Source organism: Boleophthalmus pectinirostris, unplaced genomic scaffold (assembly GCF_026225935.1).
Source record: "Boleophthalmus pectinirostris isolate CB_2022bp ecotype Guang Dong unplaced genomic scaffold, ASM2622593v1 HiC_scaffold_21, whole genome shotgun sequence".
NCBI lineage: Eukaryota > Metazoa > Chordata > Actinopteri > Gobiiformes > Gobiidae > Boleophthalmus > Boleophthalmus pectinirostris.
The window spans coordinates 12,879,082-12,902,516 of record NW_026571175.1 but is presented as its reverse complement, the minus strand read 5'-3'; the positions used below and the strand labels follow the sequence as shown (position 1 = coordinate 12,902,516).

Sequence of the window (23,435 nt, the reverse complement as noted above, 5' to 3'; positions counted from 1 at the left end):
TGTCAAATGCCATAGATCATTGAGAGGATATCCAGTCTGAAACAGAAATGGTTGTATAGAAGTTTGATTTCATTTTGGGTTTTACAGTAAATCTTTTCGGCCTGTAGGCTTTACTGGATAGGACTGTAAGCATGAAATGAAGGCAAAGAGCATGAGTGACATTCAGAAAATGAGTAACTACAGTGTGCACCAATATCTCAAAGCCACATTTTGGCTGCAGATGGTACAGTGGTCTTATAATAGAATGATTATTGTCAGTACATATTGCTGTTGTTTCCAAGAGCAACATCTTATCTGTGTGAAAGAAAACTGTGAAGGAGCTTTCAATTCTAAATAGATTATTTATATAAATAATGGTAGATGGTCAAATTGATAGTGATTGGAGTTAATAAAATTATAAATTTCTACTAAAAATAAACATACAGTACATACCCCAATACTAATATTTTGTTTTCAGTTAGTGATATTGGGAATTTGGCAATGCGCTTCCTATCTTAGAACACCCATTCTCCCTCTCAAAGCAGCTTTTGGAATGCTTCTACAAGTCTCAAAGGGGTTCCACATATGGGCAGCACTTGTTGGCGCCTTTTCTTTGAATCTGCAGTCAATCAAAGTGATTTAATTTATGTTCTCGTGTTTTATTTGGGCTGCGGGTGGGAGAAAGTTCTACACCTCGCGGTCATATGGTGGTTATGGTATTTTTTCTCTGTGTTTTGCGCGTGGTGTGGTAGGCTCACACAATCAAACTGCCAGTAAAACAAAAATGAGAAGAGACAGGTGAAGATCAAAACCTTAAATAGGCAGATGTTGACCTTAAATGCCTCTGAACACATCCAAAATCTGGGTTCAATGTGTGGCACACCAAAGGAATTTGCTGTAGTCAATGGACACTTTAACTTTCAGTGACCAATGGCGACCATGATGACTTGAACCTACTAAAAGACCACATGTGCCAAGTCAAGATGCTGACAGCTACACATACTAAGAAAGTGAGTATAACTAAGATTTTCTCTGTTCATGGGTTCAAATGTGTTTGTCCATTTAATTTTAGCCATGCTTCTGTTGTAGGGATTATTAGAACCACATAGCAAGGACGGGCTGGCAGTGTCCCTGGTAATTTCCCTATCAGTGTGGTGTGACTTTATTTTGTTCTGGACACCATTTTGAGGACTTTTAATCATTCAAAAGCTAGTGATGCAAAAACTGTGATGTCTTGAATGTTTTTTTGTAACGATGTTAATAGAATGTTCACATGTAGGGCAGGCACTGATGTGAGAAGTGCCTAACAAGTTGCTGACAAAGAGTAGAATAAACTGAGAAACAATACCAATATGCACAGTTGAAAAAATGTGCCTTTACATGATGTAATATGTAATGTAATAATAATGTAAACTGTTGCAAAACATATTGGCCTCTTGAAAAGGAAAAAAGGTTTATTCCTTAAATTGCCTATGACAGATTTTCACGACTTTCTCATTTTGACTTAATTTGGTGAGATAATACTTGTTATAAATATAAATGATAGTTTTGTTGAAAAATACAGGACATGGAGAGTTCTAAAACATAATGAAGACATCATGCTAGGGAGAATTCAGTTGAAAAGTTTGACACAGTTTACACAAGAAACCTATTCATCATTTCATATTCAACATATTCAACATATTCAACATAATTTAAACATTCATAAATATTTGTCTAATCATATTTTCTGTGAGAGGAGACACATAAGAGAAGTTTTGGCTCAGTGTATTGGTGCATGGTTGCTAGGTAACAGTTATAGAATTCCAGAGTGTGAGGAAGTAAAATTGTAAACCTAAAAAAATGGCAAAAAACTACAAAACTGGCTTTGCATTTTAAATATAATGATCGTAACTGTGTCTTAGCCAAATAAGTAGTCTAACCTGTCATAGACATTTTAAAGTTTCACTTAAATAAGTTTAAGCCTGTCCGTGTAAGAGGCTTTTCTTATGATTAGCCATGGCTTGCTGAAAAATAACCAAAACATCCCATCTGATACGATCTGTCCCTCTTCCAGTCATAAAACCGTCAAAGTACAGAGTGAACACACCACTCGTACATGGTTACAAAAACATTTCAAAAGCTCCCATTTTTATTTTACTCAACGCCGTGAGATCACACAGCAAACACGTTCCAATACCCGCAAAAGAAACCCTAACAGACTGAGTCCTCTTATTTACTGCTCTGGCTCCACACCACAGGAATATGGGACAGATCCTGATGGAAAAAGCCTGGTCCTAGTTAGATGGTATTAATATTCACCAAATATAAAGTGTCAGGTTGAATTTGGGCCTTTGCGTGGAAACGAAAATGGGGATATTCTAAGTGGTGTGTCAGAATACAGAGCAGCGGGAAACAGTCATAAAAATGTGCTTTGCTTTTCCTGGCTGTTCCTGTGTCTGTTGGGAGTGGGGGTCATAGCTGCCATTGGATTAAACCAATGTGTGGTAATAGGCGACATCCTGAATCTGAAAGGTGTCTGGTTAAAAACTTTAGTAAAAAGAATTTTCAGCTCTGCCTGTCAGCGCTTGTTGTATTACCATCATCATTAAAGCTATATATAATCAACACATAAATATCTATATCTTTATCTATGGCTAGAGCACAACCACTTTTTGGATCAACAAAGTAGTGTCAGCCTGAAACAATCTAATGAATAATAATAATAATAAATCTCTAAATGAAATGAAGGCCAAGGTACATAACTGTTTTAAATTCTGTAAATATTCAAATTTTTGGTCGTCCAATTTGATGGAATAGTAGACCTCAAAATTTACAAAATAAGCAATAATTAGGCACAATAAGTTCAGTGTATAGGTGAACAAGCCCCAACTAGCTTCATCATGGAGCACTAAGTGGATCAGGCTCTGTTTCCTCCCAGGGAAGGTAAGATTAGCCTGCCTGCCTGGGAAACGGGCACAAGCAGGTATTAGCACAGTGACATAGCCCCTCGACTCACCCTGGCTACCTCCAAACACTGACTACACCCTGAAGGCAGGATGGAACCAGATAACCAAATTTGCTGCAGTAGACTTATTGTATTATGTAAGTCAAAAGGGAAAATCCCATGGACAAATGAGCCAATTGGACCAAATGCATGTACTGGTTGAGCCATATAAGTTATGGTTCCACTTTATTGGTCTGTGTAAACAGCAGTAATTGATAATATGAAGTCATGTCTGGTTCTTGTTATATAACCCAGGCCATCTAACAAAATCAATAGTGAACTAATGGAATACTTCTGAGCAGTTATATGCTACTACAACTAAGACTGTAAAAGTTAAGTGCAGAATGTATTACTAGTTATTATTCTAGATTAAAATATAATAATAACAATAAATAATATATCTGTGTGTTATTTTACTCTCACTTTCAAATAATAAATAAATGATAAATAAATAGATAATAAAAAAAATAGATAATAAATAAAAACCATGAAAGCTGCTTCAGCCACAAATCAACTAGTAAAGTAAAACTAAAGCAATGTCCCTATCTCGCAATAATGTTACCATATCCTGACTCATCACTGAATCAAGCAAGCCTGTGTAACTTTTCTGGTGGCGGGCATGTCACCTGTTTCCATGGAGATGTGCTATTTATTATTTTTTTCATTTTATTGCTCGTTGTTATAATTATAATTGAGGTACAACCTATACTTGGAAGAGATATAAACTAATGGCTCGAAAAGGACCCATATTACACAATTTCCTGATCTATGTTAAAATGCTATTTCTCTCCAGGTATACAATTATTTAGGACATTCTAACATGGCTTTAAGCTAACAAGAGTCAATTTGGTGTATTAAAGGACCTTCACAGGTTATGTTTTAGTTAACATTAACCTATTCATTCAATTTCATTGACCAAATTTTCATAGAATGATTTATATGTGGTTTGTGAACTGTAGTACCAGATAACATAACAGCATTCTTTCAGCCAATTAGAATTTTTCAAAAATTTTCTTCTTACGGTACAAACTTGTTGCACTCCACTCATGATGAGAATTATGACAGATGAGTAACAAGTTAGTTGAGCCCAACATGTCACACAGACTGAGGTTTGTGGTGTAAACTTTATGGATGCGTATATGTTCTTGTAGACACAGGGCTATTTCTGCAGCTCTCTCACACAGCACAGTTGTACCCTGCAGGCAGAGCAAACACTTGGATATGTGCCGCACTGTTTTGACACTACTCTATAGTGGAAGTACAAACATACACACTTAGTATTTTTAACTTGGCACAGTTTCACGCAGTGTAGAGGTGAGGTAGTTATCCTTGCTTTAGCACAAGACAACCATGTATGCTGTTCACTCATGCTGGAGGGATCAAGGGCCCTCATGTTACTCTGTATGGGCACATTCACACCACAGCGTTAAGAAAAAACATTAAAAAATATTATATTACTATTTCCTTCAGAAATCATTTGAGTACAGAGTAGGGGAAACTCAGTTGAATTCTGGTCCACATGAAATGAAAGTTAAATTGACTTCCAGCTATATCTTTGGGGAGTGTGTTATCCAAGGCGGAATTGGGGGTTCACAAATCCTTGCTTTGTAATTATTGATGTTTTGATGTTTACAGTGCAGATTTTTAGTTGTTATTTATTTAGAAATATACTAAAATCCAGTCATATTGCATAAAAGAACTTATGTTGTATACATTTAGCTCCTATGGCAGCATAGTGGCAACATGGTGGCAGCAAGAAGGTTGCAGTTCCAGGCCTTTCTGTGTTGAGTTCTGGATCTGGTACCTCTGAGCACTCCATTTTCAACACAAAACATACTACCAAGTATGGACTAGCTCACGATGGGTCTCTTCTGGTGCCCACTGCTCCTGACGGGTTGTCTTAGTAGCACTGAAGGATGGGACCTTGCATAGGACAAATTTCCCTATGGAGACAATAACGTGTACCTTGTGATACATTTTTATTCCCAGATAGTCAATTTATTTCTTGACATAATGTCCAATTTGATATTCTTGTGTGACAGATTGATGGTGGTCGAAGGGAACATGCGCACTGTGGCAGTCACACATTGATCAGGGCATCCAATACAAGACCTAAGGTTTATTATCATTTTACTCAAGACTTTTTTGAGAGCGACCTCAAATCCTTCTGTACCCATTTGAACCCTGACCTATGCGGCGGTAACCATATCTAGGTCTCAGAGCATGTCCTTGCAGTCCTGCCATTTTAACGGAAATGCATAAAGAAGGTGAAATAGGCAGCTTGCAAAGAACCACAGAGTTTGTTCACAGGCAGCCTACAGAAAAGATTCCACATTGCCAACCATATGTAATTAACTCTTTTAGGTAGGTAGCAATAAAACTGCATTCGTCCCTTTTTCTTGAATTCTTTCTTGCCACTGCTGGGACTCAATTTCACAGGACAGTCCAGCTTTTTGTTTAAATCTTGGTGACAATCTGGCGGTTTGGGCGAGGCGTGAGATGTTGTGGGGGCACGGGGTGGAAGTGGACAAAAAGAGTGTGTAGTCTGACCATAAACACACGGCTGAGGTGAGGAGTTCAGGCCAAGAGAAGAGATAGGGGTAATTTATGTCAGAAAAAGTATAGAAATATATGACAATACAGCCCCAGCTGCAATGGGCAGGCACAAACACAGTGCTTGTTGTTTTGCAGAAAAAGCAGTTTTCTTTATGAAAAGTATTGAGAAATGTTACTTCACTTATGTCAACTCAAAAAAAGCAGGGCTTGAAAGTAACTAATTACAAATTATATTACTGTAATTGAGTAGATTTGGGGGCTAATTGTCCTTTATTGAATGGGTTTTTAAACCTGTACTTGCACTTGTAATTGAATAAAATTCGGTCTATGCAATTGCATCTAACTGTCTCTTTTCTTTTCTATAGGCCTGTCTACAAACAGCACTGCATCACCTTCTATGATTTGCCAGATTTAAGAGAATATGCAATGTGCGATTTAAAACATCTAAATTTAGTATTACACTATTTTACTGATGAAGTTTTGCATAAAAGTGTGATATAAAATGCAACTAACACTTGTTAATGTTAAAAAGTAACTAGAGTAGTATTCTTCATGCATACTTTTAAAGTTTTTTTTTAAGTACAGTTATGGCAGATGTACTTGTAACTGAGTAAATTATTAGCCATTAGAGTACAAATTTTCAGTACCACTGACTAAAAGGTATTTACGTACAGTACATGGCTATTGGCACATCTGATATTATTAACTGCTGTGACTCCAATAGCAGTTTACTAAACATGACCTGGGCAGATGGATAATGAGCTGCACTATATGACAAAGGAATGTGGTGCAGCTCACAGACTCAGTGTTGTGTGTTTTATTCCAGGTGGCATATATATATTTGCTGAATGTCCCTCCCAGCTCTTTACTCCAATTTCACACTGCTTACTGTCCCGTGTATGGGGCAAAAAACTATGAAAGAACATTTAAGGAGAGATAAATATCCCCCATGACAGTACATGGTAGTCTTGTCAAGGTATTTTAAAAGGAAAAGTAGCATATCAATAATTCAGACTCTCAAAAATATCAGAAATAATCATTATGCCTTGAGATGAATGTTGTAATAATATTGTGCAGTGATATTTTACATATTTTGTTTCATGTCCTCTTCATCCATTTATACAATGGAGCAGAAACTCCAAAGCTATCAGAGTTTTATCCTGTCTTTCTGAATGACGGGGGCACTCACTCAAACATTTTCTGGCTTTACTAATATGCTCCACTTCCATCCAGAGTCATTCCCAGTCTGTCATTGTGCTCCAGGCTAGGCCTTTCTCACTGCCACCCTGCAATCCCAAATAAAGTCACCCAAATTCTGCTGCTGATGTCATCTGCACCAGTTCAATGATTGCCCTATAATCAGCGGCCGTCTGCTCTGTGATTGGAGAGCCGCTCACATCTGGCCTCTCTGACCTGAGGAAGACAAAAAATGTATTTTACTCAAGTTACTCTAGTTTTATGGTTTAAATTTCTTCCCTTAAAAAGTTTTTTTGGCTGCCGATGACAAGACTCTTAGGGTTCTTCAGGTAATCCCCAAAGTTACTGAAATAAAATAAGAAAAAAAAAAAAAAAAAAACAATAATGAAATATAAATTGTACTGTTTTACAATTAACTTTGAATGAATGAAAACCTATATTGCCCTAAGGCAAGGGCGTTTTGTCCTCCACACGAGAGCACGTAAAACCACTACACAGAGGCAAAGAAAGACAGAGACCGCATAAGAACAAATACAGGCAAATTAAAATACACTACAGCCCATGCATCAGAGTACTAGGATTACAGCTCACTGAGCAGATGAATACCGCATGGGATGGACGTAAGACCTCTCTTTGTCTTCATTTAAGGCATCACATACCTTTGTCCTTGTGGTACAAGACTATCCAAAAGATGGTGTGTGACCACCACAATCTTCAGAGCAAGATTCAAAGATTTGTCAGTCAAAAGTGAGATGCTGTCAAGTTGTTCTTACATTCTACAACAGTCTGAAAAGCAGTAGAGTTCCAATTCAGTTTATTGTCTATTATTGTGCAAGGTACTTGAACTCTGATACAGTTTCAATGGCTGCATTGTCCAGCTTCACAGGTGAGTGAAGGGTGAGTAAGTTTATCCTAAAGCCCAAATGATTTCTTTTTTTTTTTTGTCAGTGTTTGTGTGTGTGTGTGTGTGTATATATATATAGTAGCTGACAAAGTCATTGGTACACAGTGTGAATAATAAATGAGACAATATGCACCGTTGAGGAACTGCGGTGTTGGTACATTTGCATAATTTTAGAATTGTATGTAATGGCTAAACACACAACATGACTCATCTGATTTAGTACTACTAATTATATGTTGCATGTAATGAGGAACCGCTGCAGCAATTTATAGAAATGTCTAGCCCTTTCTGATATAATCCCTACTCCCTGTTTTTGAGTGGCTGTTTACCCACATCCATCTAAAACCGCCAGCTAAATCCTACACATCTTTAAAGCGTTTAAATAGGCAGCACAGCTTATTTAAATTGAAGGCTTGGATGGGTAATGGGCTTGTGTGGTGCCTACTGAAGTTGCTGAATTTGGTTGGAATTGAATGGTACATTGTGTAGGCCCATCTCACGACAGATTTAGTGTAATAGCTGCCAGTTACTCCCTTAAGTGCATCCACAGGGGGCCAAAATAAAGCTTAATAACCACCCTGCCACAACACATCCAGCAGGCCGTCATTAGCAGTCATATACTCTACTCTGTCCAATGTCTCGCAGCTATCCATAGGAAAAGGCTGTAAAAGGGAAAACAATGAGACTTTTTGATTTAAGGTGCAATATGTAACTTTTCTAGTGTGAAGTCTGCCACCTGGTTGTTTCATTTAAGATGTTTGATTGTTTTACTTAAAATGTTCCACGGTATTAGGCTACAAATTATGGTATTGGCTTTTATGTGTCAGAACTTTATCAAACTCATTAACCAAAAAGAGTGACATAATGGTCACAGGGTTGACACTATGATAAGATTAAAATGTGGTTTTAATGGACCTCTTGTTATGATGCATGCAGAGCCTGTTGGTGGGCTGGAGAGGAGGGCGCTGTCACTGGCATGATGCGACCCCGAGGTCATCAGTCTGTGAAGGACCTTGATGTGTGACCCCAGACCAGCCCTGTCGCTGCACTGCACATCAACTGTCCACTCAGTTAGGAGAGAAGAGAACCACAACAAAAACACTGCACGTAACCACACTAAAGTATGGTGGAAAGTGGGAAAGAGAATTCTGTATTCATTAAATTATTGTGTGAAGCCATCAACACTTTTCTCTTTGGAGCTCAACAGTGACCACCAATCTCACAGTTCCAGAACTAAATTTTATTAAAACCTTAGATATTAAAAATGAGAGATACAGGACTACAGTCATACCAAACTCCATACAACTGTACAAAAAGTCACCCTTATGTAATAGATACTATAACTCTATGTCATGTCTGTGTTATGTCATCTTTGCACTGTTTCTCTTTACGACCTCTTGTATATAACTGAGAGATATATTTGTATTACTGTATTTCTATATTTTATTTTTACTTGAACATATACATTCATATACAGTAATTATGCCTTATTTGACACCAGTCTCTTGCTATTCTTGCTATATATTTTGAATTTATTATTACCATTTATATTGCTACTCTGTGTTATTATAATATATTGTGATGTGTGAGCTACTGTATCCAAATAATTCCCCTTGTGGCTCAATAAAGTTAGTCTAAATGTGCTTTTTGGACTTAAAACTAATAACTTTGTGGATTAGTTACCATGTAGCTGGTCAGCCTCTGTAATGCCTTTAAAAGCATGATATTTAATTTAAGTCTATCAGAAAAATGTATGGAAAATTTACTTCTGGAACTGTTCCAGCTCCATAGTGCCCTGACAATATTTAAGTGGAATTATACATGTCATATTTTAATATATTAAGTAAAAAAAAAAAAAAAAATAGGGATGCAAAATAGGGAAGCAATAAATTGGAGCAAGGGATCATGTAGTTTCTGGCACACTTGTGAATTGCTTCTGATGGTTATTCATATTTAGTTTTTACTGTATGGTTGCTACTCTCTTTATGTTTTAGCTTTATGTTTTAGTTTATTGTGGGAAATTGTTACTATGGAAAAATTCCTGAAATGTTCCAAGTCCGTGTCCACATGTGGCTGCTTCATGTGGAGGGTCAGGGGTCAGTGGGTCATTTACCCTGGTCACCCTCTATGTGTGGGGCAGAATGGTAAGTTTAAGGTCAAAGGTCATGGATGAAGTGTAACTAAAGCCATGTGGAACTGACACAGCAGATAAAATCCATGTGTGAATGAGACACAGACAATTGAGGTTGAAGGTTGATTATCTCTTGATGAAATATATGAAGTATTTAAAGGTTGGACTGTTGATAGTAATGTGTGCACAGTTTATGTCCTTGACTGGAAGGCTTTACTCTGTGAGGGGTTGGCATTCTTCTGCATCACTAAGCCAATAACAGATTCAAGAGTTTCATTAAGGTCTAGACTTAAAACTAGTCTGTCTCGCTCACCGTGCAGCTTAGACTGCACACTACAGTGTAGGGAGACAGATAATGCAATGACAGTGCCCCCTGCCGATATATTTAAAACATACATTGCTGTTTTAGGTGTTGTACAGTATACATAGTTTTAATTATCTTCATGGAATAATTTGGGTGTCAGTAAGCATTCGCCCACTAACTCAAAAATTACAATGAAATGCCGTTCCAACACAATAGCCCTGAATCCAACACAAGCCAGCTTTTCTTAAGGCTTATAAATTCTGAATAGGAGTGCATGAATGAATAGGTTTGCAAAGGTCAGTTACCTGATATATAAACCACATATAATGCGTACATACTACATACGTCGTCAAATACTCTAGAGACTGCGTAAAACAAGAGTGCCCCCTGCTGATGGAATATGATATGCTGCTTTCAATGTCTAAAGAATGTACAGTGTAAATGGTATTTTATGGTATTTATATCGTACAGTGCTTTCTTGTGTGGAGGCTACACAACGTAAAATTTCACTGCATTTCTATTTGTCTTTAATGATAATAATAAAAAACAAAAGTAAAAAATATATATTAAATAACGTCGAGTTTAATTTTGTATACGTTTTTGTATGTTTGATGATTATATTTTGTTATTTTTAATATTTTCATACAGATTTGAAAATCTCCGTGCTGCTCCTGAAGATCCCATTGTTGTCGTATACACAGAGCAGCCTGAAGCCTGGCCGTGTGGTCCATACACGTGTGGAGGAGCCAGTGTGAGCGGAGACCCTAATGACTTTGTGAGAGGGCACACAAAGATCGAGAAGCTGGCTGCTACACCACGTCGGATTTTCAGATTTTCAGCGGTTAATTTATTTCGTTACAGACGGTTTTGTATCGAACGTAAAGCTCTGGTAAGGAATATTTAATCGTGATGCTGATGCTTGGCTAGTTAGCAAAGCTACATCATAGCACAACAAAGTGGCTGCTACTTCCTGCAGTATGATGTGATTAAGGCTGATAGAGGTTGATTAAGTTACGTTTTAATTTTATTTCGATTGTATAAACCTCTTAATAGTTATTTCATATGACAATTGCTTTACAAATTGTAGTATCTTGGTAGATCGTGTTTATTTGAGGCTTGTTTTAATTTATTTTTTGGCTTTATTTTGAAAACTTGTCGAACTACAATGTGCTCTACAATGTGGCTAACTTGGTTTAGCAAAGGATATCAACTGTGTTGTCCTAACATTTTATCACTTTATTGGTTACTTTTCGCTTTTTAAATTTCTACCAGTCGTTCCGTTACGTCCATGGTTAAGTGATTGCTTTTTATTTTGTCTTTGCATCAATGTTTACCTTTCCAAGTAATCTCAGTAGCTAGCATAGCTTCTCGTGGCGCGACAATATTGTGGTTGGTTGGTTTTACCGCACGGGTTTTCTCGGAAGAGCGGTGCAAGCTTACTTAATGTTCTTTTGATTGAATTCCAGTATATGATTCATACCCGAGCTGTGTTGTACATTATAACAAATGTACCATGTGCGACATGCGTTCTATTCATTGAGGGAGTGGATTAAACCAAATATGACTTGCCTTTTCTATTTCGCCTCAAGGCAACATGTTGTTTTAACCACATTGTTACATGTTTATGCGAGCTATTGTTTCTGGGCTTTTTGGAGGGTGTAGCAGTAGTTCCGGGTTTGATGCGAAGAATATATTTAATAGAAAGCTTAATAAAATTGTCTTTCGGTCTCTAATTTGAATAGTGATTTAGGTAGGATCTTTTTTTTTTTATTAGACTGGGATTTTTTTTTCTTTGTAAATGTAAACCATAAGAAAATGCCACCAAGCATTGCCAGAAGGTTAATCTAGGGGCACTTTAAATTTCTTGGCGGGGGTCAGTTGCCTGCTTGTCCTGGCGAAGATCTTATTGTTTTGTCTGGAATATTTAAAGCATGGCATTTAGAGGGTTAACAGCAAGAATGCAGGATTTCAAGATGTTTTATCAGTAAAAACACCTGATTAGACTAGTGTAATGCAGTGCTGTAAAACATGGAGACAAGCAGATGCCACCAAAAAAGTTAGTAATTGCACTTTTAAATACACAGTTCAGTACAAATTGTTTTACAGCCGACTTTCACTGACATCTTGGTTCGTATCCGAGAGATGCCGTATCGATACACCTTAAATGATGAACCTAATTGTACTTGCTTTTATTGTACATAATTGTCATGTTATAACCATTTTACCTTTTGTTTGATTCAAGATACCAGAGCCCAGAAGGACAATGAAGTACATTCTTGTAACTGGTGGTGTCATCTCGGGCATTGGCAAAGGCATTATAGCAAGCAGTGTGGGCACCATCTTGAAGTCATGCGGCCTACATGTAACCGCTATTAAGATTGACCCTTATATCAACATAGATGCTGGAACCTTCTCACCATATGAACATGGTATGGGAATGACAGATGTCAATGTATGCCCAATGACTGGGGTTGTTCCTAATGTGCTACTCTTTGTATCTTCAGGGGAGGTTTTTGTGCTGGATGATGGAGGTGAGGTAGATTTAGATCTTGGGAATTATGAGAGGTTCTTGGACATCCGACTCACCAGAGACAACAACCTGACCACGGGGAAGATCTACCAGTCAGTCATCAACAAAGAGAGGAGGGGAGACTACCTCGGTAAAACTGTGCAAGGTACTGGTCCTATTTTTTTTATTGAGTGAAAAATTTAAATCTGTGGAATTTAGAAAAGACCACAATTGTTTCATCTGTTTTTTTGCAGTGGTCCCACATATAACAGATGCAATTCAGGAGTGGGTTGTGAAGCAGGCCAAAGTTCCCGTCGATGATGATGGTGTAGAACCTCAAGTTTGCGTAATAGAGGTTAGTCTGATATGTCTTGTTCACTTGTTCATATTGGAGAACATCAAGTCTTCATTTTGAGTTTGCTTTCAGTTGGGAGGAACTGTCGGAGACATTGAGAGCATGCCTTTCATTGAGGCCTTCAGACAGTTCCAGTTTAAGGTCAAGAGGGAGAACTTCTGTAATATCCATGTCAGCTTGATTCCGCAGGTTCAAAAACAGTCCTTTAACCCCTTTTTAAGATTGAATTATTCATGTAATAAAAAAATGCTATGTTGTTTTATTGTCTTTTTCAGCCCAGTGCAACTGGGGAGCAGAAGACAAAACCCACTCAAAACAGTGTGAGAGAACTGAGAGGACTGGGTCTGTCTCCTGATCTGGTGAGTCATGTTCAGTCAGCCTGTTATAGTGACTGACATCTGAGCAAAGACAGAGACAGTTGGATTATCGAGGTGAAAGAATGTGCAAAGCTCAGCACCAATTAATGTTTTCTGGCATTAATTTATAATTAATAATAAACACACAAGCAATATTGCAGTTGTTTATCTTCTGCACTACCCAATTATACATGTGTTTTAAAAAAAGATAGGAAAGGAAACAGCATTTTCAGTGTAATTACAAGTTATATGGATGCATTGATATACTAGACTGTATATATAAATGGGCATAGCTAATGCGTGTTCCAGATATGAAGTTCGCATGCAGGCGATTCCGGCTCCTGTTCCTGGCTCCGATTGACTTACACTCTCTTTGTAACTGCTGCTATGAGCCTTGTCATTTTGGACTTAAAATATTTGTATTAACGCACTCTACATAATCCTGGGGTTTTTATTTTGCTGTTTTGACAGTTTAAAAAAATCCTATTCATAATAGAGAGCCAGGCTAGAAATTCACTCCTGTTAACCGCTAGCATCGCAAGCTTCATTTGAGTGGAGCCGAACACTTTGGGTGTCATCACTTGCTTAGTCCACTTGATACAGTCTATGATTGATAATGAGATGTATATAAAACAATTTTACATGTTGTGCAAACGTTTGTGTGCTTCATGATGATAATAAGCGTGTCTCAGTATGTCCTCCTGTTCCTCAGATTATGTGCCGTTGCACTACAGCTTTGGAGACTTCTGTGAAAGAGAAAATTTCAATGTTCTGCCATGTTGCTCCAGAACAGGTAGGTCATTGTCTCTTTTTGGACTAAAACCACAAACACATTTCCTGGTCTAATGCACTTTGTTTTTTCAGGTCATCTGCGTGCATGATGTCTCCTCCATCTACAGAGTGCCCTTACTGCTGGAAGACCAGGGGGTTGTAGGATACCTGAGTCGTCGGCTTAATATGCCCATCGAGACCCGCCCCAGGAAGATGCTCACCAAATGGAAGGAGATGGCTGACCGGTTAGTCACAACAGCAGAATGCCATGTTTTATTAATCTTAATCAACTCAGAGACAAATAGATGTTTCCATTATCTTCACAGATCAGACCGACTGCTAGAGCATTGTTCCATAGCCCTGGTGGGAAAGTACACAAAGTTCTCAGACTCTTATGCCTCTGTTATTAAGGCCCTGGAGCACTCCGCGCTGTCCATTAGCCACAAATTAGAAGTCAAAGTAAGTGCTCTTGTCTAAGTTGGAGTTTTCTTTAGGTTGCTTAGCTAATACATAGTGCAGCTTTGGTTGAATGTATTCATTTATTCTGGTGCTTCTTCTCTAGTACATAGACTCGGCATCTCTTGAGCCAAGTACACTACATGAGGAACCTGTAAAATACCATGACGCCTGGCAAAAACTCTGCAGTGCTGAGTAAGAGAAATGACTTATGTATTACTGTAAACTATAATTTATTTAGTATAACAATGGGGTATGCGTTTGTGCTTTCAGCGGCATCCTGGTTCCTGGAGGCTTTGGTGTCAGGGGAACTGAAGGCAAGATTCATGCCATTGGCTGGGCCAGGAAACAGAAGAAGCCTTTCCTGGGTAATACATTTGAAAGGCTTCTAAATACAATTGTATGATAACATTATTTTTTATGCATTTAATAACCATGCTTCTCTTTTGTACCCTTGCACAGGTGTGTGTTTGGGAATGCAGTTGGCTGTGTGTGAATTTGCCAGGAACATGCTTGGCTGGAAAGGTATGCTATATAACAATGTCAATACTACAATTCAGTATTCTCAAAAGTTGAGTTGAGCCTAATATATTAAATTTCATTTTTTGTTTTAGATGCAAATTCAACAGAATTTGACCCTGAATCTCAACATCCAGTCGTGAGTTAAACATGATGCTCTTTGTCATGATGTTTAAGATGAATCGACTTATTTGACTACATGTTTTTGTTACAGGTGATAGATATGCCAGAACACAACCCTGGCCAAATGGGCGGCACAATGAGGTTGGGGAAGAGAAGGACCATCTTTAAAACCAACAACAGCATATTGCGTAAGCGGGATTCAAAATGTATTGATTTGGATACATTTCAATGTTTTTGTACTTATGTACTTATCTTGATTTTAGGAAAGCTTTATGGAGATGCAGAATATGTTGAAGAAAGACACAGACATCGTTTTGAGGCAAGTGTGCCCACTCTTTTTTTGTAGCTAAGCTTACCTGGATGTAGTACTAAGTTCTTTGCTTCCTGATTTTAGGTCAATCCAGAGCTCAAAAGTCACTTTGAGGAAAAAGGTTTCCGATTTGTAGGTCAGGATATTGAAGGGGAACGGATGGAAGTTATAGAATTGGATGGTATGTGGAAATACTTATTTTTACTTTTTACTTAAATGTGTCATAGCTTTAACACTGAAAGACTCTTTTTGCCAGATCACCCATATTTTGTCGGAGTGCAGTACCATCCAGAATTTACCTCACGCCCTATAAAGCCATCACCACCTTATCTTGGATTACTCCTGGCAGCAGCAGGGAAGCTACCAAGCTACTTGCAAAAAGGATGTCGACTGTCTCCACGGTACATTGATGTTGTTGTCTTTAGGTTATGTAACCTTGCATGGTGTATTTACATTTGGCTTCCTTTTCAGAGACACATACAGTGATCGAAGTGGGAGCAGCACACCTGACTCTGAAATCTCAGAGTTGAAATTGCCATCACTTTCTAATGAATAAAAAGTATGGTTTATTTTAAACAGCTGCATAGTTTTTTACACACCTCAAAATAAATATTTTCAGATGTATTTTGACTTCATGCCGTTTGATTAGCTGCTTTGAACAGCTGTAGTCATGGTGGCCTAAAATATTGCCTACGGGTTCATAATCAATGTCACACCTTTACCAAGGCATTGCTACAATATGCAACATGTCGATAGACTTTAGTGTTTAAAGTATAGACGGACTGTAAAGCAGGGGTGTTGAGTACATTATGAGAACACTAGATTTTGAGCCACACCAGTAGGCTCAGAACATTGTGTGGAATTGAATGAGACTTAATCATGTGCCACACTTGACTGCAAGTTCAGGAGGAGGCCTGAGTGCTGCTTTTAACCAGTTTACTAATGCAAGGTGTTAACTGTACCAGGAGCACACAATTGAGTTTTAGTTAGATTTTGATCAAATGTCTTAACTTGCAGTTCCATTGTAGGATTGAAAGAATTTTTTATAGTTGAAGAATTTACACAAGTAGGTACACATTTTGGCATATACATTTATTGGTATCAGTAATCTCTTGATACAAGATACATTTGATATAGTTACTCAAGACTGAGCAAATAGAACAATTGAATGTCGGGTCCATTTGATCGTGAGCACTTCATCCCAATCTCGTCCCAGGACCTAAAACAAATTAACAGTTCAGTAAAACTTATTTACCTTTACCACAAAGCATTGTAGTACAGTTGATCTCAGTCCCATATCCGCAAGCTTCATCCAAAAGTCACCATTTAATTTGTGGTCATCATTGATCAGAAAATGACAGCATCTAAAAGCAATTTTGCTCACCTCAGAAATTGAAGCTAGTGGGTGACAGGTTTATATCTTATGATCCTTATACTCCTGTAGGGAAAAACAAACATTTCAGTATAGAGTTCTAACAAGAAAATGGGTCAACTATATTTAAACACTGCATTTGTTGGACAGTTGAGTGGCTGCTGATGGCACAGATGGGCCACAACAGTCAAAGACCACCCAATGTTCTTGCATGCACTTGGAGAACCAGCACTACAATCAAGCACAGGCCCTTAGGATAGCATGCCTTTCCCCATTGGTTTTGAGCTTTTCTGAATCAGAAATTTACCTGGTCAATAGACTTTGTGAGCACAATCTGAAGGAATCTCGCCACAGCTTCCTGAAAAAAAAAATAAAATAGTTTGAAGTCTCCAAAAATACTTAACCTATCCTTGTTGCATTCTAAAGTGGCTCAGGTAGAGTACATAGAAGTCTCAGCACCTTTATCAGTGAGGGCAAGTGTGTCATCAAAGCCATTAGACTAGCAATAAAAAGTACTTCAAAATTTACCTTACTATAGTAAACTCCTTTTAGACGTTTAAGAAATCAAGTTATGCCATTTCCATATTCCACTGACAGGCAACACCTACACAAGACACTATGGTTAATACAAACACAAAAATATGACACGATTTCGATGATGTCCTTTCCCTAAATGTTGCTGAGACAGTTACATCGAACTGAACAGCGACCGTCGGTGAAAGTATTCATTTTGGCATCCTTTTGACCGTCCACTGCTACCACAGAACATGAACGGCTTCGATAGGTGCCTTCAGGTTATTAAAGTCTGATACTTGCCCATTTTCTGCTGCCTCCATTCCAACGTCCATTAGCATGAGCATTTGTCTCAGCTGGAAGAGAAAAATAATTTCAGCTTACCATACACATTGCATTTCAAGTTAAGACATCAAGTATTAACTTTTTGTAGATACTAAAAAGACTATGCAGACACCACGTGGTTTGCACACAAGTACTAATTATAAATGTAGTGCGCTTTTTACCACATCTGCCCACTGTGCAAAAAATATTTCTATATCTACATTTAAAGTATAAGCCTAAAATTAAGATGCCCAAAAATTCCTAACAAGTCTTTACTAGACCTTGCTTGTTAGCATGATAGCACGAGTCAGCTTTGACCCACTTTTTCACTTCACCATTTGAATTGATGCGCTCACATCCAAAAGATTAAAACGATGGGGCTTTTGCACGCAGTATTAACTAAACAAAGCAAGTTAAAAAAAAAAAAAAAAAACTCTAACATACCTTGACAAAATCTGTAAACTATCTTCGGACCCTTCTTCCAAGAAACACGAGGGAGGAAGAGACTGAAAAGCAGGCAGCATGCGATTATATACGCCAGCGCCTTTCCGCTCCTCGCTGATTGGTCCTTTCAGCCCACGTGTTAAATGGCATTCTGGGATATGTAGTTTGTTGTGCGTTTTGTGCAATAGCTGCGTTTGTATTGTCACAGGACACCACTTATGAAGCCATAAACATACATAACGACATTTAACGAGTCTCTATCCAGCCGCTGAGCTGAAACAACGTTGATAAATATGCCAAATTGTTATAACAGAGCCATCCATAGTTTTCCCGACCTTATTTCAGAACCACGGACAGCGACCTCCCTTCTGCCACTATTTAGGACCTGCAGAGGAGGCCCATTTAACACATGACTTAAGCAACAAGAAACATTAACAATAACAACTAGGTGAAATGTTACCAAGAACATGGGAATGCGAATGATCGTCATTAACTTACATGTGACCCAGACATAGATTTTCCGGCTTAAAATATCAATAGGGCTTATCTGTTTGTTCTTACAATTGACCCGTGTGACTGTAGGTTTATAGTGGCCCGTGGTGGAGCAGAGGTACAGGCGTCACGTGATTTGCGCCGTGGTTAGCCTGTTCCGCGCTCCATCCTCCAGAACAGCGCACGTACGGACGACCAGCAGCGCAGCCTGGGCTCCATGTAAACATTTTGTGGGGGGCTTTTGTTCCACGCACGATAGTCATGCCATGGATATTTTGTGGCAATACCAGTTTAGGATCATTCTGCTTGGGGATTCCACTGTGGGCAAGTCGTCGCTGCTCAAACGCTTCACGGACGGTATTTACAGTGATGTAGCAGATCCCACGGTCGGCGTAGATTTTTATGCCCGATCGCTCGATATCGAACCCGGGGTAAAGATAAAGCTCCAGTTGTGGGATACGGCCGGACAGGAGCGATTCAGGTGAGTAATTTCTCGAAAATAACACATCTGTTTTATAATATATCACATGGCGTTTTTCATCATGGGAATCTGACGTTTAATAATGGAAGGGCATAGGCGTAGTGATCTACGAGGGACAAAACCCACTAATGGTGCCTCATTTCACAGCCTGCACATGCAACCTGAACTAGCCTATAGTAGCCTAATTTATTCGTAATACAGGCATACAATAAAATCTCTATACGCTTAGAAAAAAAAGCATGATACATACTGTCCAGAAATGCACAGACTCATTATGGCCTCCGACAACAGCAGCAATGGCCTAGCAACATCAACATTCTTAATGAAAAATATATAATGTCTGCATATGCAAGACTGACTCACAATTTATGTAAAATGACTAAATGTAAAAATAAAGCTACGTGTAGTTGCACATTTAATCAGTTTCTGTTGCTATGCAGGTTTAACACACAATATACAGTGACAAATGACATACAGCTTACATTTCTATGATGCAATCTGGACTTCTGGACTAAAATCTATCTTAACAGCTGAGGTGATAAAAGAGCTGTTTGAGAACAAGGTCAGGGCATGGATATTACTAGCTCTGGTCTTGTGGTGTCCCAGCCTCTGTATGAAAAAATCATGTTGCATCATCGTTCCATTCATTCACGGATGATGGACATTTCTGCATCCTCCTCATTCTCTTGCCTCCGCTTGTTTTTATGCTTTGGGAATCTACAGTCTCCTAGGCAACGGAGACTGCAACAGGAGGATGACAAGTCTCAAATGTGGATCTTCTTGCCTGTTGATTGTTTTGCTTCATTTGTAGCTGGCTGTCAAAGCATTTCTTAGTGGGTTAGATCTCTTTTGCTTTTGAAATCCAGGCTTCTGAAGAGAGGTTTTTCCACAGGCTCTCTTTCACTTCTTCTTTGCCACAATGGGGAAAAAAAAAAAAAACAGTATGTGGTTTAAGAAGGCTATGGATCGAATCTAGATTAGCAATAAAAACTATTTGAATGCTGATTAAGTTCATTTAATGTTTTACAATTTTTACATGGTGTGGAATAGCCTACAGGGCAAAACCAAGGAAAACTGAAGCCATCTGCTGACCTTTACCCCCCACAGTCCTTTTGTTTACTTTCTACTTTAGTTGAGTGAAATGCCTAACAAAGAAGCTGTAAGACTTTACTGGTGTCACTAAAGACACTAGAAATCCTTGTTTTGGAATGCTAAATAGCATAATAACCCTATAATCCAGATCAAAATGTTTGCATAAAATTGCTTTCCCAGGTCAAAAACCACAAACCAAAAAACATATTGGTTTGTATTCCATCTTGTGACAATATGCTAGTTCAGCAGTTTAAGTTTTTATCTATAAAGTAATGCTTCCCTCTGTTTTTCTAGTCAGACTAAACCCAGCTTTAGTGAATGGGGAAGTAGTTGTAACTACTACTTAAAAAAACAACAACTTGCTTGCATTCCCAGACAGACTAAAATGTTTAAGTATTTTGTCTTACAGAGATCATAATTGTGCTAAACATTTCTCCATTTTGATTATTATGACAGTGATTTATTATAACATTATGATACCTGAAGAATAATAAAATGTATTTGTACACAGCCTAGTACAATGGCTCTCACAAACACCAAGCACTGCATATAATAAGATATTGCTAATATTGGGCTAAACCAGGTCTAAAATAGGACCACTGTCGTAATAGTTATAAATGTCCAAAGGACGGCAAAAATATGGATAAAATTTATTCTAAACTAAGACTACTAGTGTTGTGACAATAAAATTTCCAACTTATCCAACTAATAATACATTTTATGTATATTTCTTTACAGTTGAAAAACTAATCTCAAAATAGCTTATATAAGTTCTGATGAATCTCAAATGCTTACTAAAGCTGTTTAGGAAACCTAAAATGTTATGCTGTTAATGTGATTTTTTGCAGTATTGATACTTTATCTGATTTTCAATACTTTGAGAATCCTAAGCACTACAAATGAAGAGCTGTCAGCATGTCACAATTTGACAACCGCCAACCTCGTTCTAACCATCTGAGTCTTTCTCTCTCCTCTCCAGATCCATCACTACCTCCTACTACCGAAACTCTGTGGGTGGTCTGCTGGTGTTCGACCTGACCAATCGCAAGACCTTCGAGCACGTGAGGGACTGGCACAAGGAAGTAAGTGAGCACATCCTGCCCCATCACATGGTCTACATCCTCATCGGCCACAAGAGTGACCTTAACAAAGAGCGTAAAGTTACCCGCGATGAGGCAGAGCAGCTGGCCGCAGACCTGGGCATCCGTTACGTGGAGACCTCCGCCAAGTGCAACAGCAATGTGGACCGCGCCTTTGAACTGCTCACCAGGGACATCTACGAGCTCATGAAGATGGGAGAGATCACCACCAGAGACGGATGGGACGGGGTCAAGAGTGGTCTGACCGCTAAGGTGCTCTACCCGGCTGATGAAGAGGAGGAGCTAGCTAGAGCAGCCCCAGAGAAAGGCTGCCAGTGCTGACTGCTGAAGGACTCTGTGGTATGGTACTGGTCAGGGTGGTGCTGTGGGGGTCTACTGAGGGGAGCTAGCTGGACACTGAAGAGTGGGATGTGCAAAGCAAATCTGTAAACAGCGCAATGACACACGGTAGTTCATACAAAAAAGTTCAAATTAAACCCTGACTTGACATGAATTAGAAAAATAATATAGTTTGTGACAAAGACAACATTAATATTTATAGTTTGCAGTGACATTATGCTGGGTGTTGAATACAAACATTTTGTATGAATACAAAATTGGCCACACAGGTATATATTTCAGAGACAAATAATTTATTTTCATCAAATTAAATACAAATACACTCTTCAAAAGGATTTTCATGACAGTCTGCTTAAATGGATCATGGTGAACAGACCATCTGGCACTCTCTAAAATTAGAAACTGTTATTTCCAATCAACACAAACTAAAACCAGAAAAAGACACTTAGTATGTTGAGTGCTGACTAACCTGTATCATACCACTCCGATGGAAACTCTGTCTACTCTTCCACTTGTTCTCACTAGTAGCCCTCCAACAGACAGAGTGGAGCTGGGTACCACCTTTTTCACCTTCATCATCCTCACCATGTGCTGTGTGGGACTGGCCTGATAGAGGACCAGTGTAGAACCTGTCATGTCTCCAAACCATGTGATGAAGCATGTTGGACTGTGTTCTGTTCAGAGGAGGGAGCCTGCTCAGGCTTTGTGGCTGCAGTTAAAGGACTCCTAACAGAAGGTATACGAACTCTTCAATTCACCTCAATGTTTTACTGCACTCTGTGGGTTTCCATGTGAATTAGCCTGCCATCTTGTGACTGTACCATTGTAAATATAACACAGATCTATTGAGATGAAAACTGAAAAGGTCAATGAGCGCTGTTTGATGAGGATAGATGCACTCTCCTCTCTGTGTCATAAAGTCTATGCTTAAAGCTGTAAGTGCACCTACGCCAAACTTAGACTCTCCATTCTGTGAATAGATGACTGTTTTGTAAAGAAATTTAGCTGTAGGTAAGATATCTAGAGTAAGACTGAAACATAGTTTCATTAAAGTATTTGTATTATAGATGCCGGTGCACAGAGTTAAAAGTTTTATCAAGCTTTTATCAAATGTTAGTATTTGATTACGCTTTAAAGCTGTAGTTATTTTTACAATCATGTTCTAAACAATGTCTCCTTTAAAAAGAAAAGAATAATGCTTCACCACACAAGTAAAAGACAAAATGGAAATTTTTTGTTACTTGTAAAAAATAAAAATGCTTTTGTTTCCCATACTCAATCACAAACAAATTGTAAGACTTAACTTACTTAACCTATATTCTATGTCTAACTTGTATACTAGCTCTCCAACAACTGGGTGCACCTTAGATGGAGAGTGGGTTTTTCTCATTTAACCAAATGTTCAGCATTCACAATATGTAGTGCAGTTTTGTCTAATTTTCTTCTACTGAATGATTCCCATGTTGCTATTAATTAAAACAAACTACTAAATTGTCATCAACATTGCCAAAATATAACAATTTTTACCTCTTCAGTAATATAGGCCTATACAATAATACAATAACTGTGTGAGTCAGGTTCTTTATTTACTTTGATGGACAAACTGCTATTGAAAAATATTAAAAACCAAATCAGCAGAACTGATTACAAAGAAACTATCCTTCCAATACTCTGGCATGTGTTCAAACAGTCAGAAGCACAGGGAGCATTAACATTATAAGCATTTTTGGATTAACTGACTTCACAAACAATGAAATGCATTCATATAGAAATTCACTAGTCTAATCTTCATATAATGTACGAGTCTAATCACTAGTCTAAT

The 23,435-nt window shown here is 38.3% G+C and overlaps 2 protein-coding genes, 1 long non-coding RNA gene and 3 other non-coding genes across 6 annotated transcripts; 2 read left to right on the top strand and 4 right to left on the bottom strand.

The window, feature by feature from the left end:
• The first annotated feature begins 10,759 nt into the window (after positions 1-10,759).
• ctps1a (CTP synthase 1a) lies at positions 10,760-16,080 on the top strand. The gene is made up of 18 exons (XM_055157625.1): positions 10,760-10,946; positions 12,300-12,486; positions 12,562-12,732; positions 12,821-12,921; positions 12,994-13,110; positions 13,197-13,280; positions 13,990-14,070; positions 14,142-14,293; positions 14,375-14,507; positions 14,611-14,699; positions 14,778-14,872; positions 14,967-15,029; positions 15,119-15,162; positions 15,238-15,334; positions 15,410-15,465; positions 15,541-15,637; positions 15,713-15,857; positions 15,928-16,080. The coding sequence occupies exons 2-18, from the start codon at positions 12,321-12,323 to the stop codon at positions 16,010-16,012; spliced, it is 1,776 nt and encodes a 591-aa protein (XP_055013600.1). The 5' UTR covers positions 10,760-10,946; positions 12,300-12,320; the 3' UTR covers positions 16,013-16,080.
• A 453-nt stretch (positions 16,081-16,533) lies between these two features.
• LOC129410106 (uncharacterized) lies at positions 16,534-17,438 on the bottom strand. Its single transcript, XR_008632731.1, has 4 exons — positions 17,357-17,438; positions 17,136-17,186; positions 16,841-16,894; positions 16,534-16,675 (listed from the first exon to the last, which is right to left on the bottom strand). It is a non-coding gene; the product is annotated as an uncharacterized LOC129410106 (long non-coding RNA).
• On the bottom strand, positions 16,736-16,808 carry LOC129410232 (small nucleolar RNA SNORD99). The gene has a single exon (XR_008632788.1). It is a non-coding gene; the product is annotated as a small nucleolar RNA SNORD99 (small nucleolar RNA).
• On the bottom strand, positions 16,966-17,095 carry LOC129410228 (small nucleolar RNA SNORA44). Its single transcript, XR_008632784.1, has one exon. It is a non-coding gene; the product is annotated as a small nucleolar RNA SNORA44 (small nucleolar RNA).
• Positions 17,439-17,484: 46 nt separating the features above from the next.
• Positions 17,485-17,620, bottom strand: LOC129410220 (small nucleolar RNA SNORA16B/SNORA16A family). The gene has a single exon (XR_008632777.1). It is a non-coding gene; the product is annotated as a small nucleolar RNA SNORA16B/SNORA16A family (small nucleolar RNA).
• A 1,247-nt stretch (positions 17,621-18,867) lies between these two features.
• rab42a (RAB42, member RAS oncogene family a) lies at positions 18,868-21,595 on the top strand. Its single transcript, XM_020932864.1, has 2 exons — positions 18,868-19,082; positions 21,154-21,595. The coding sequence occupies exons 1-2, from the start codon at positions 18,868-18,870 to the stop codon at positions 21,593-21,595; spliced, it is 657 nt and encodes a 218-aa protein (XP_020788523.1).
• Positions 21,596-23,435: the final 1,840 nt, after the last annotated feature.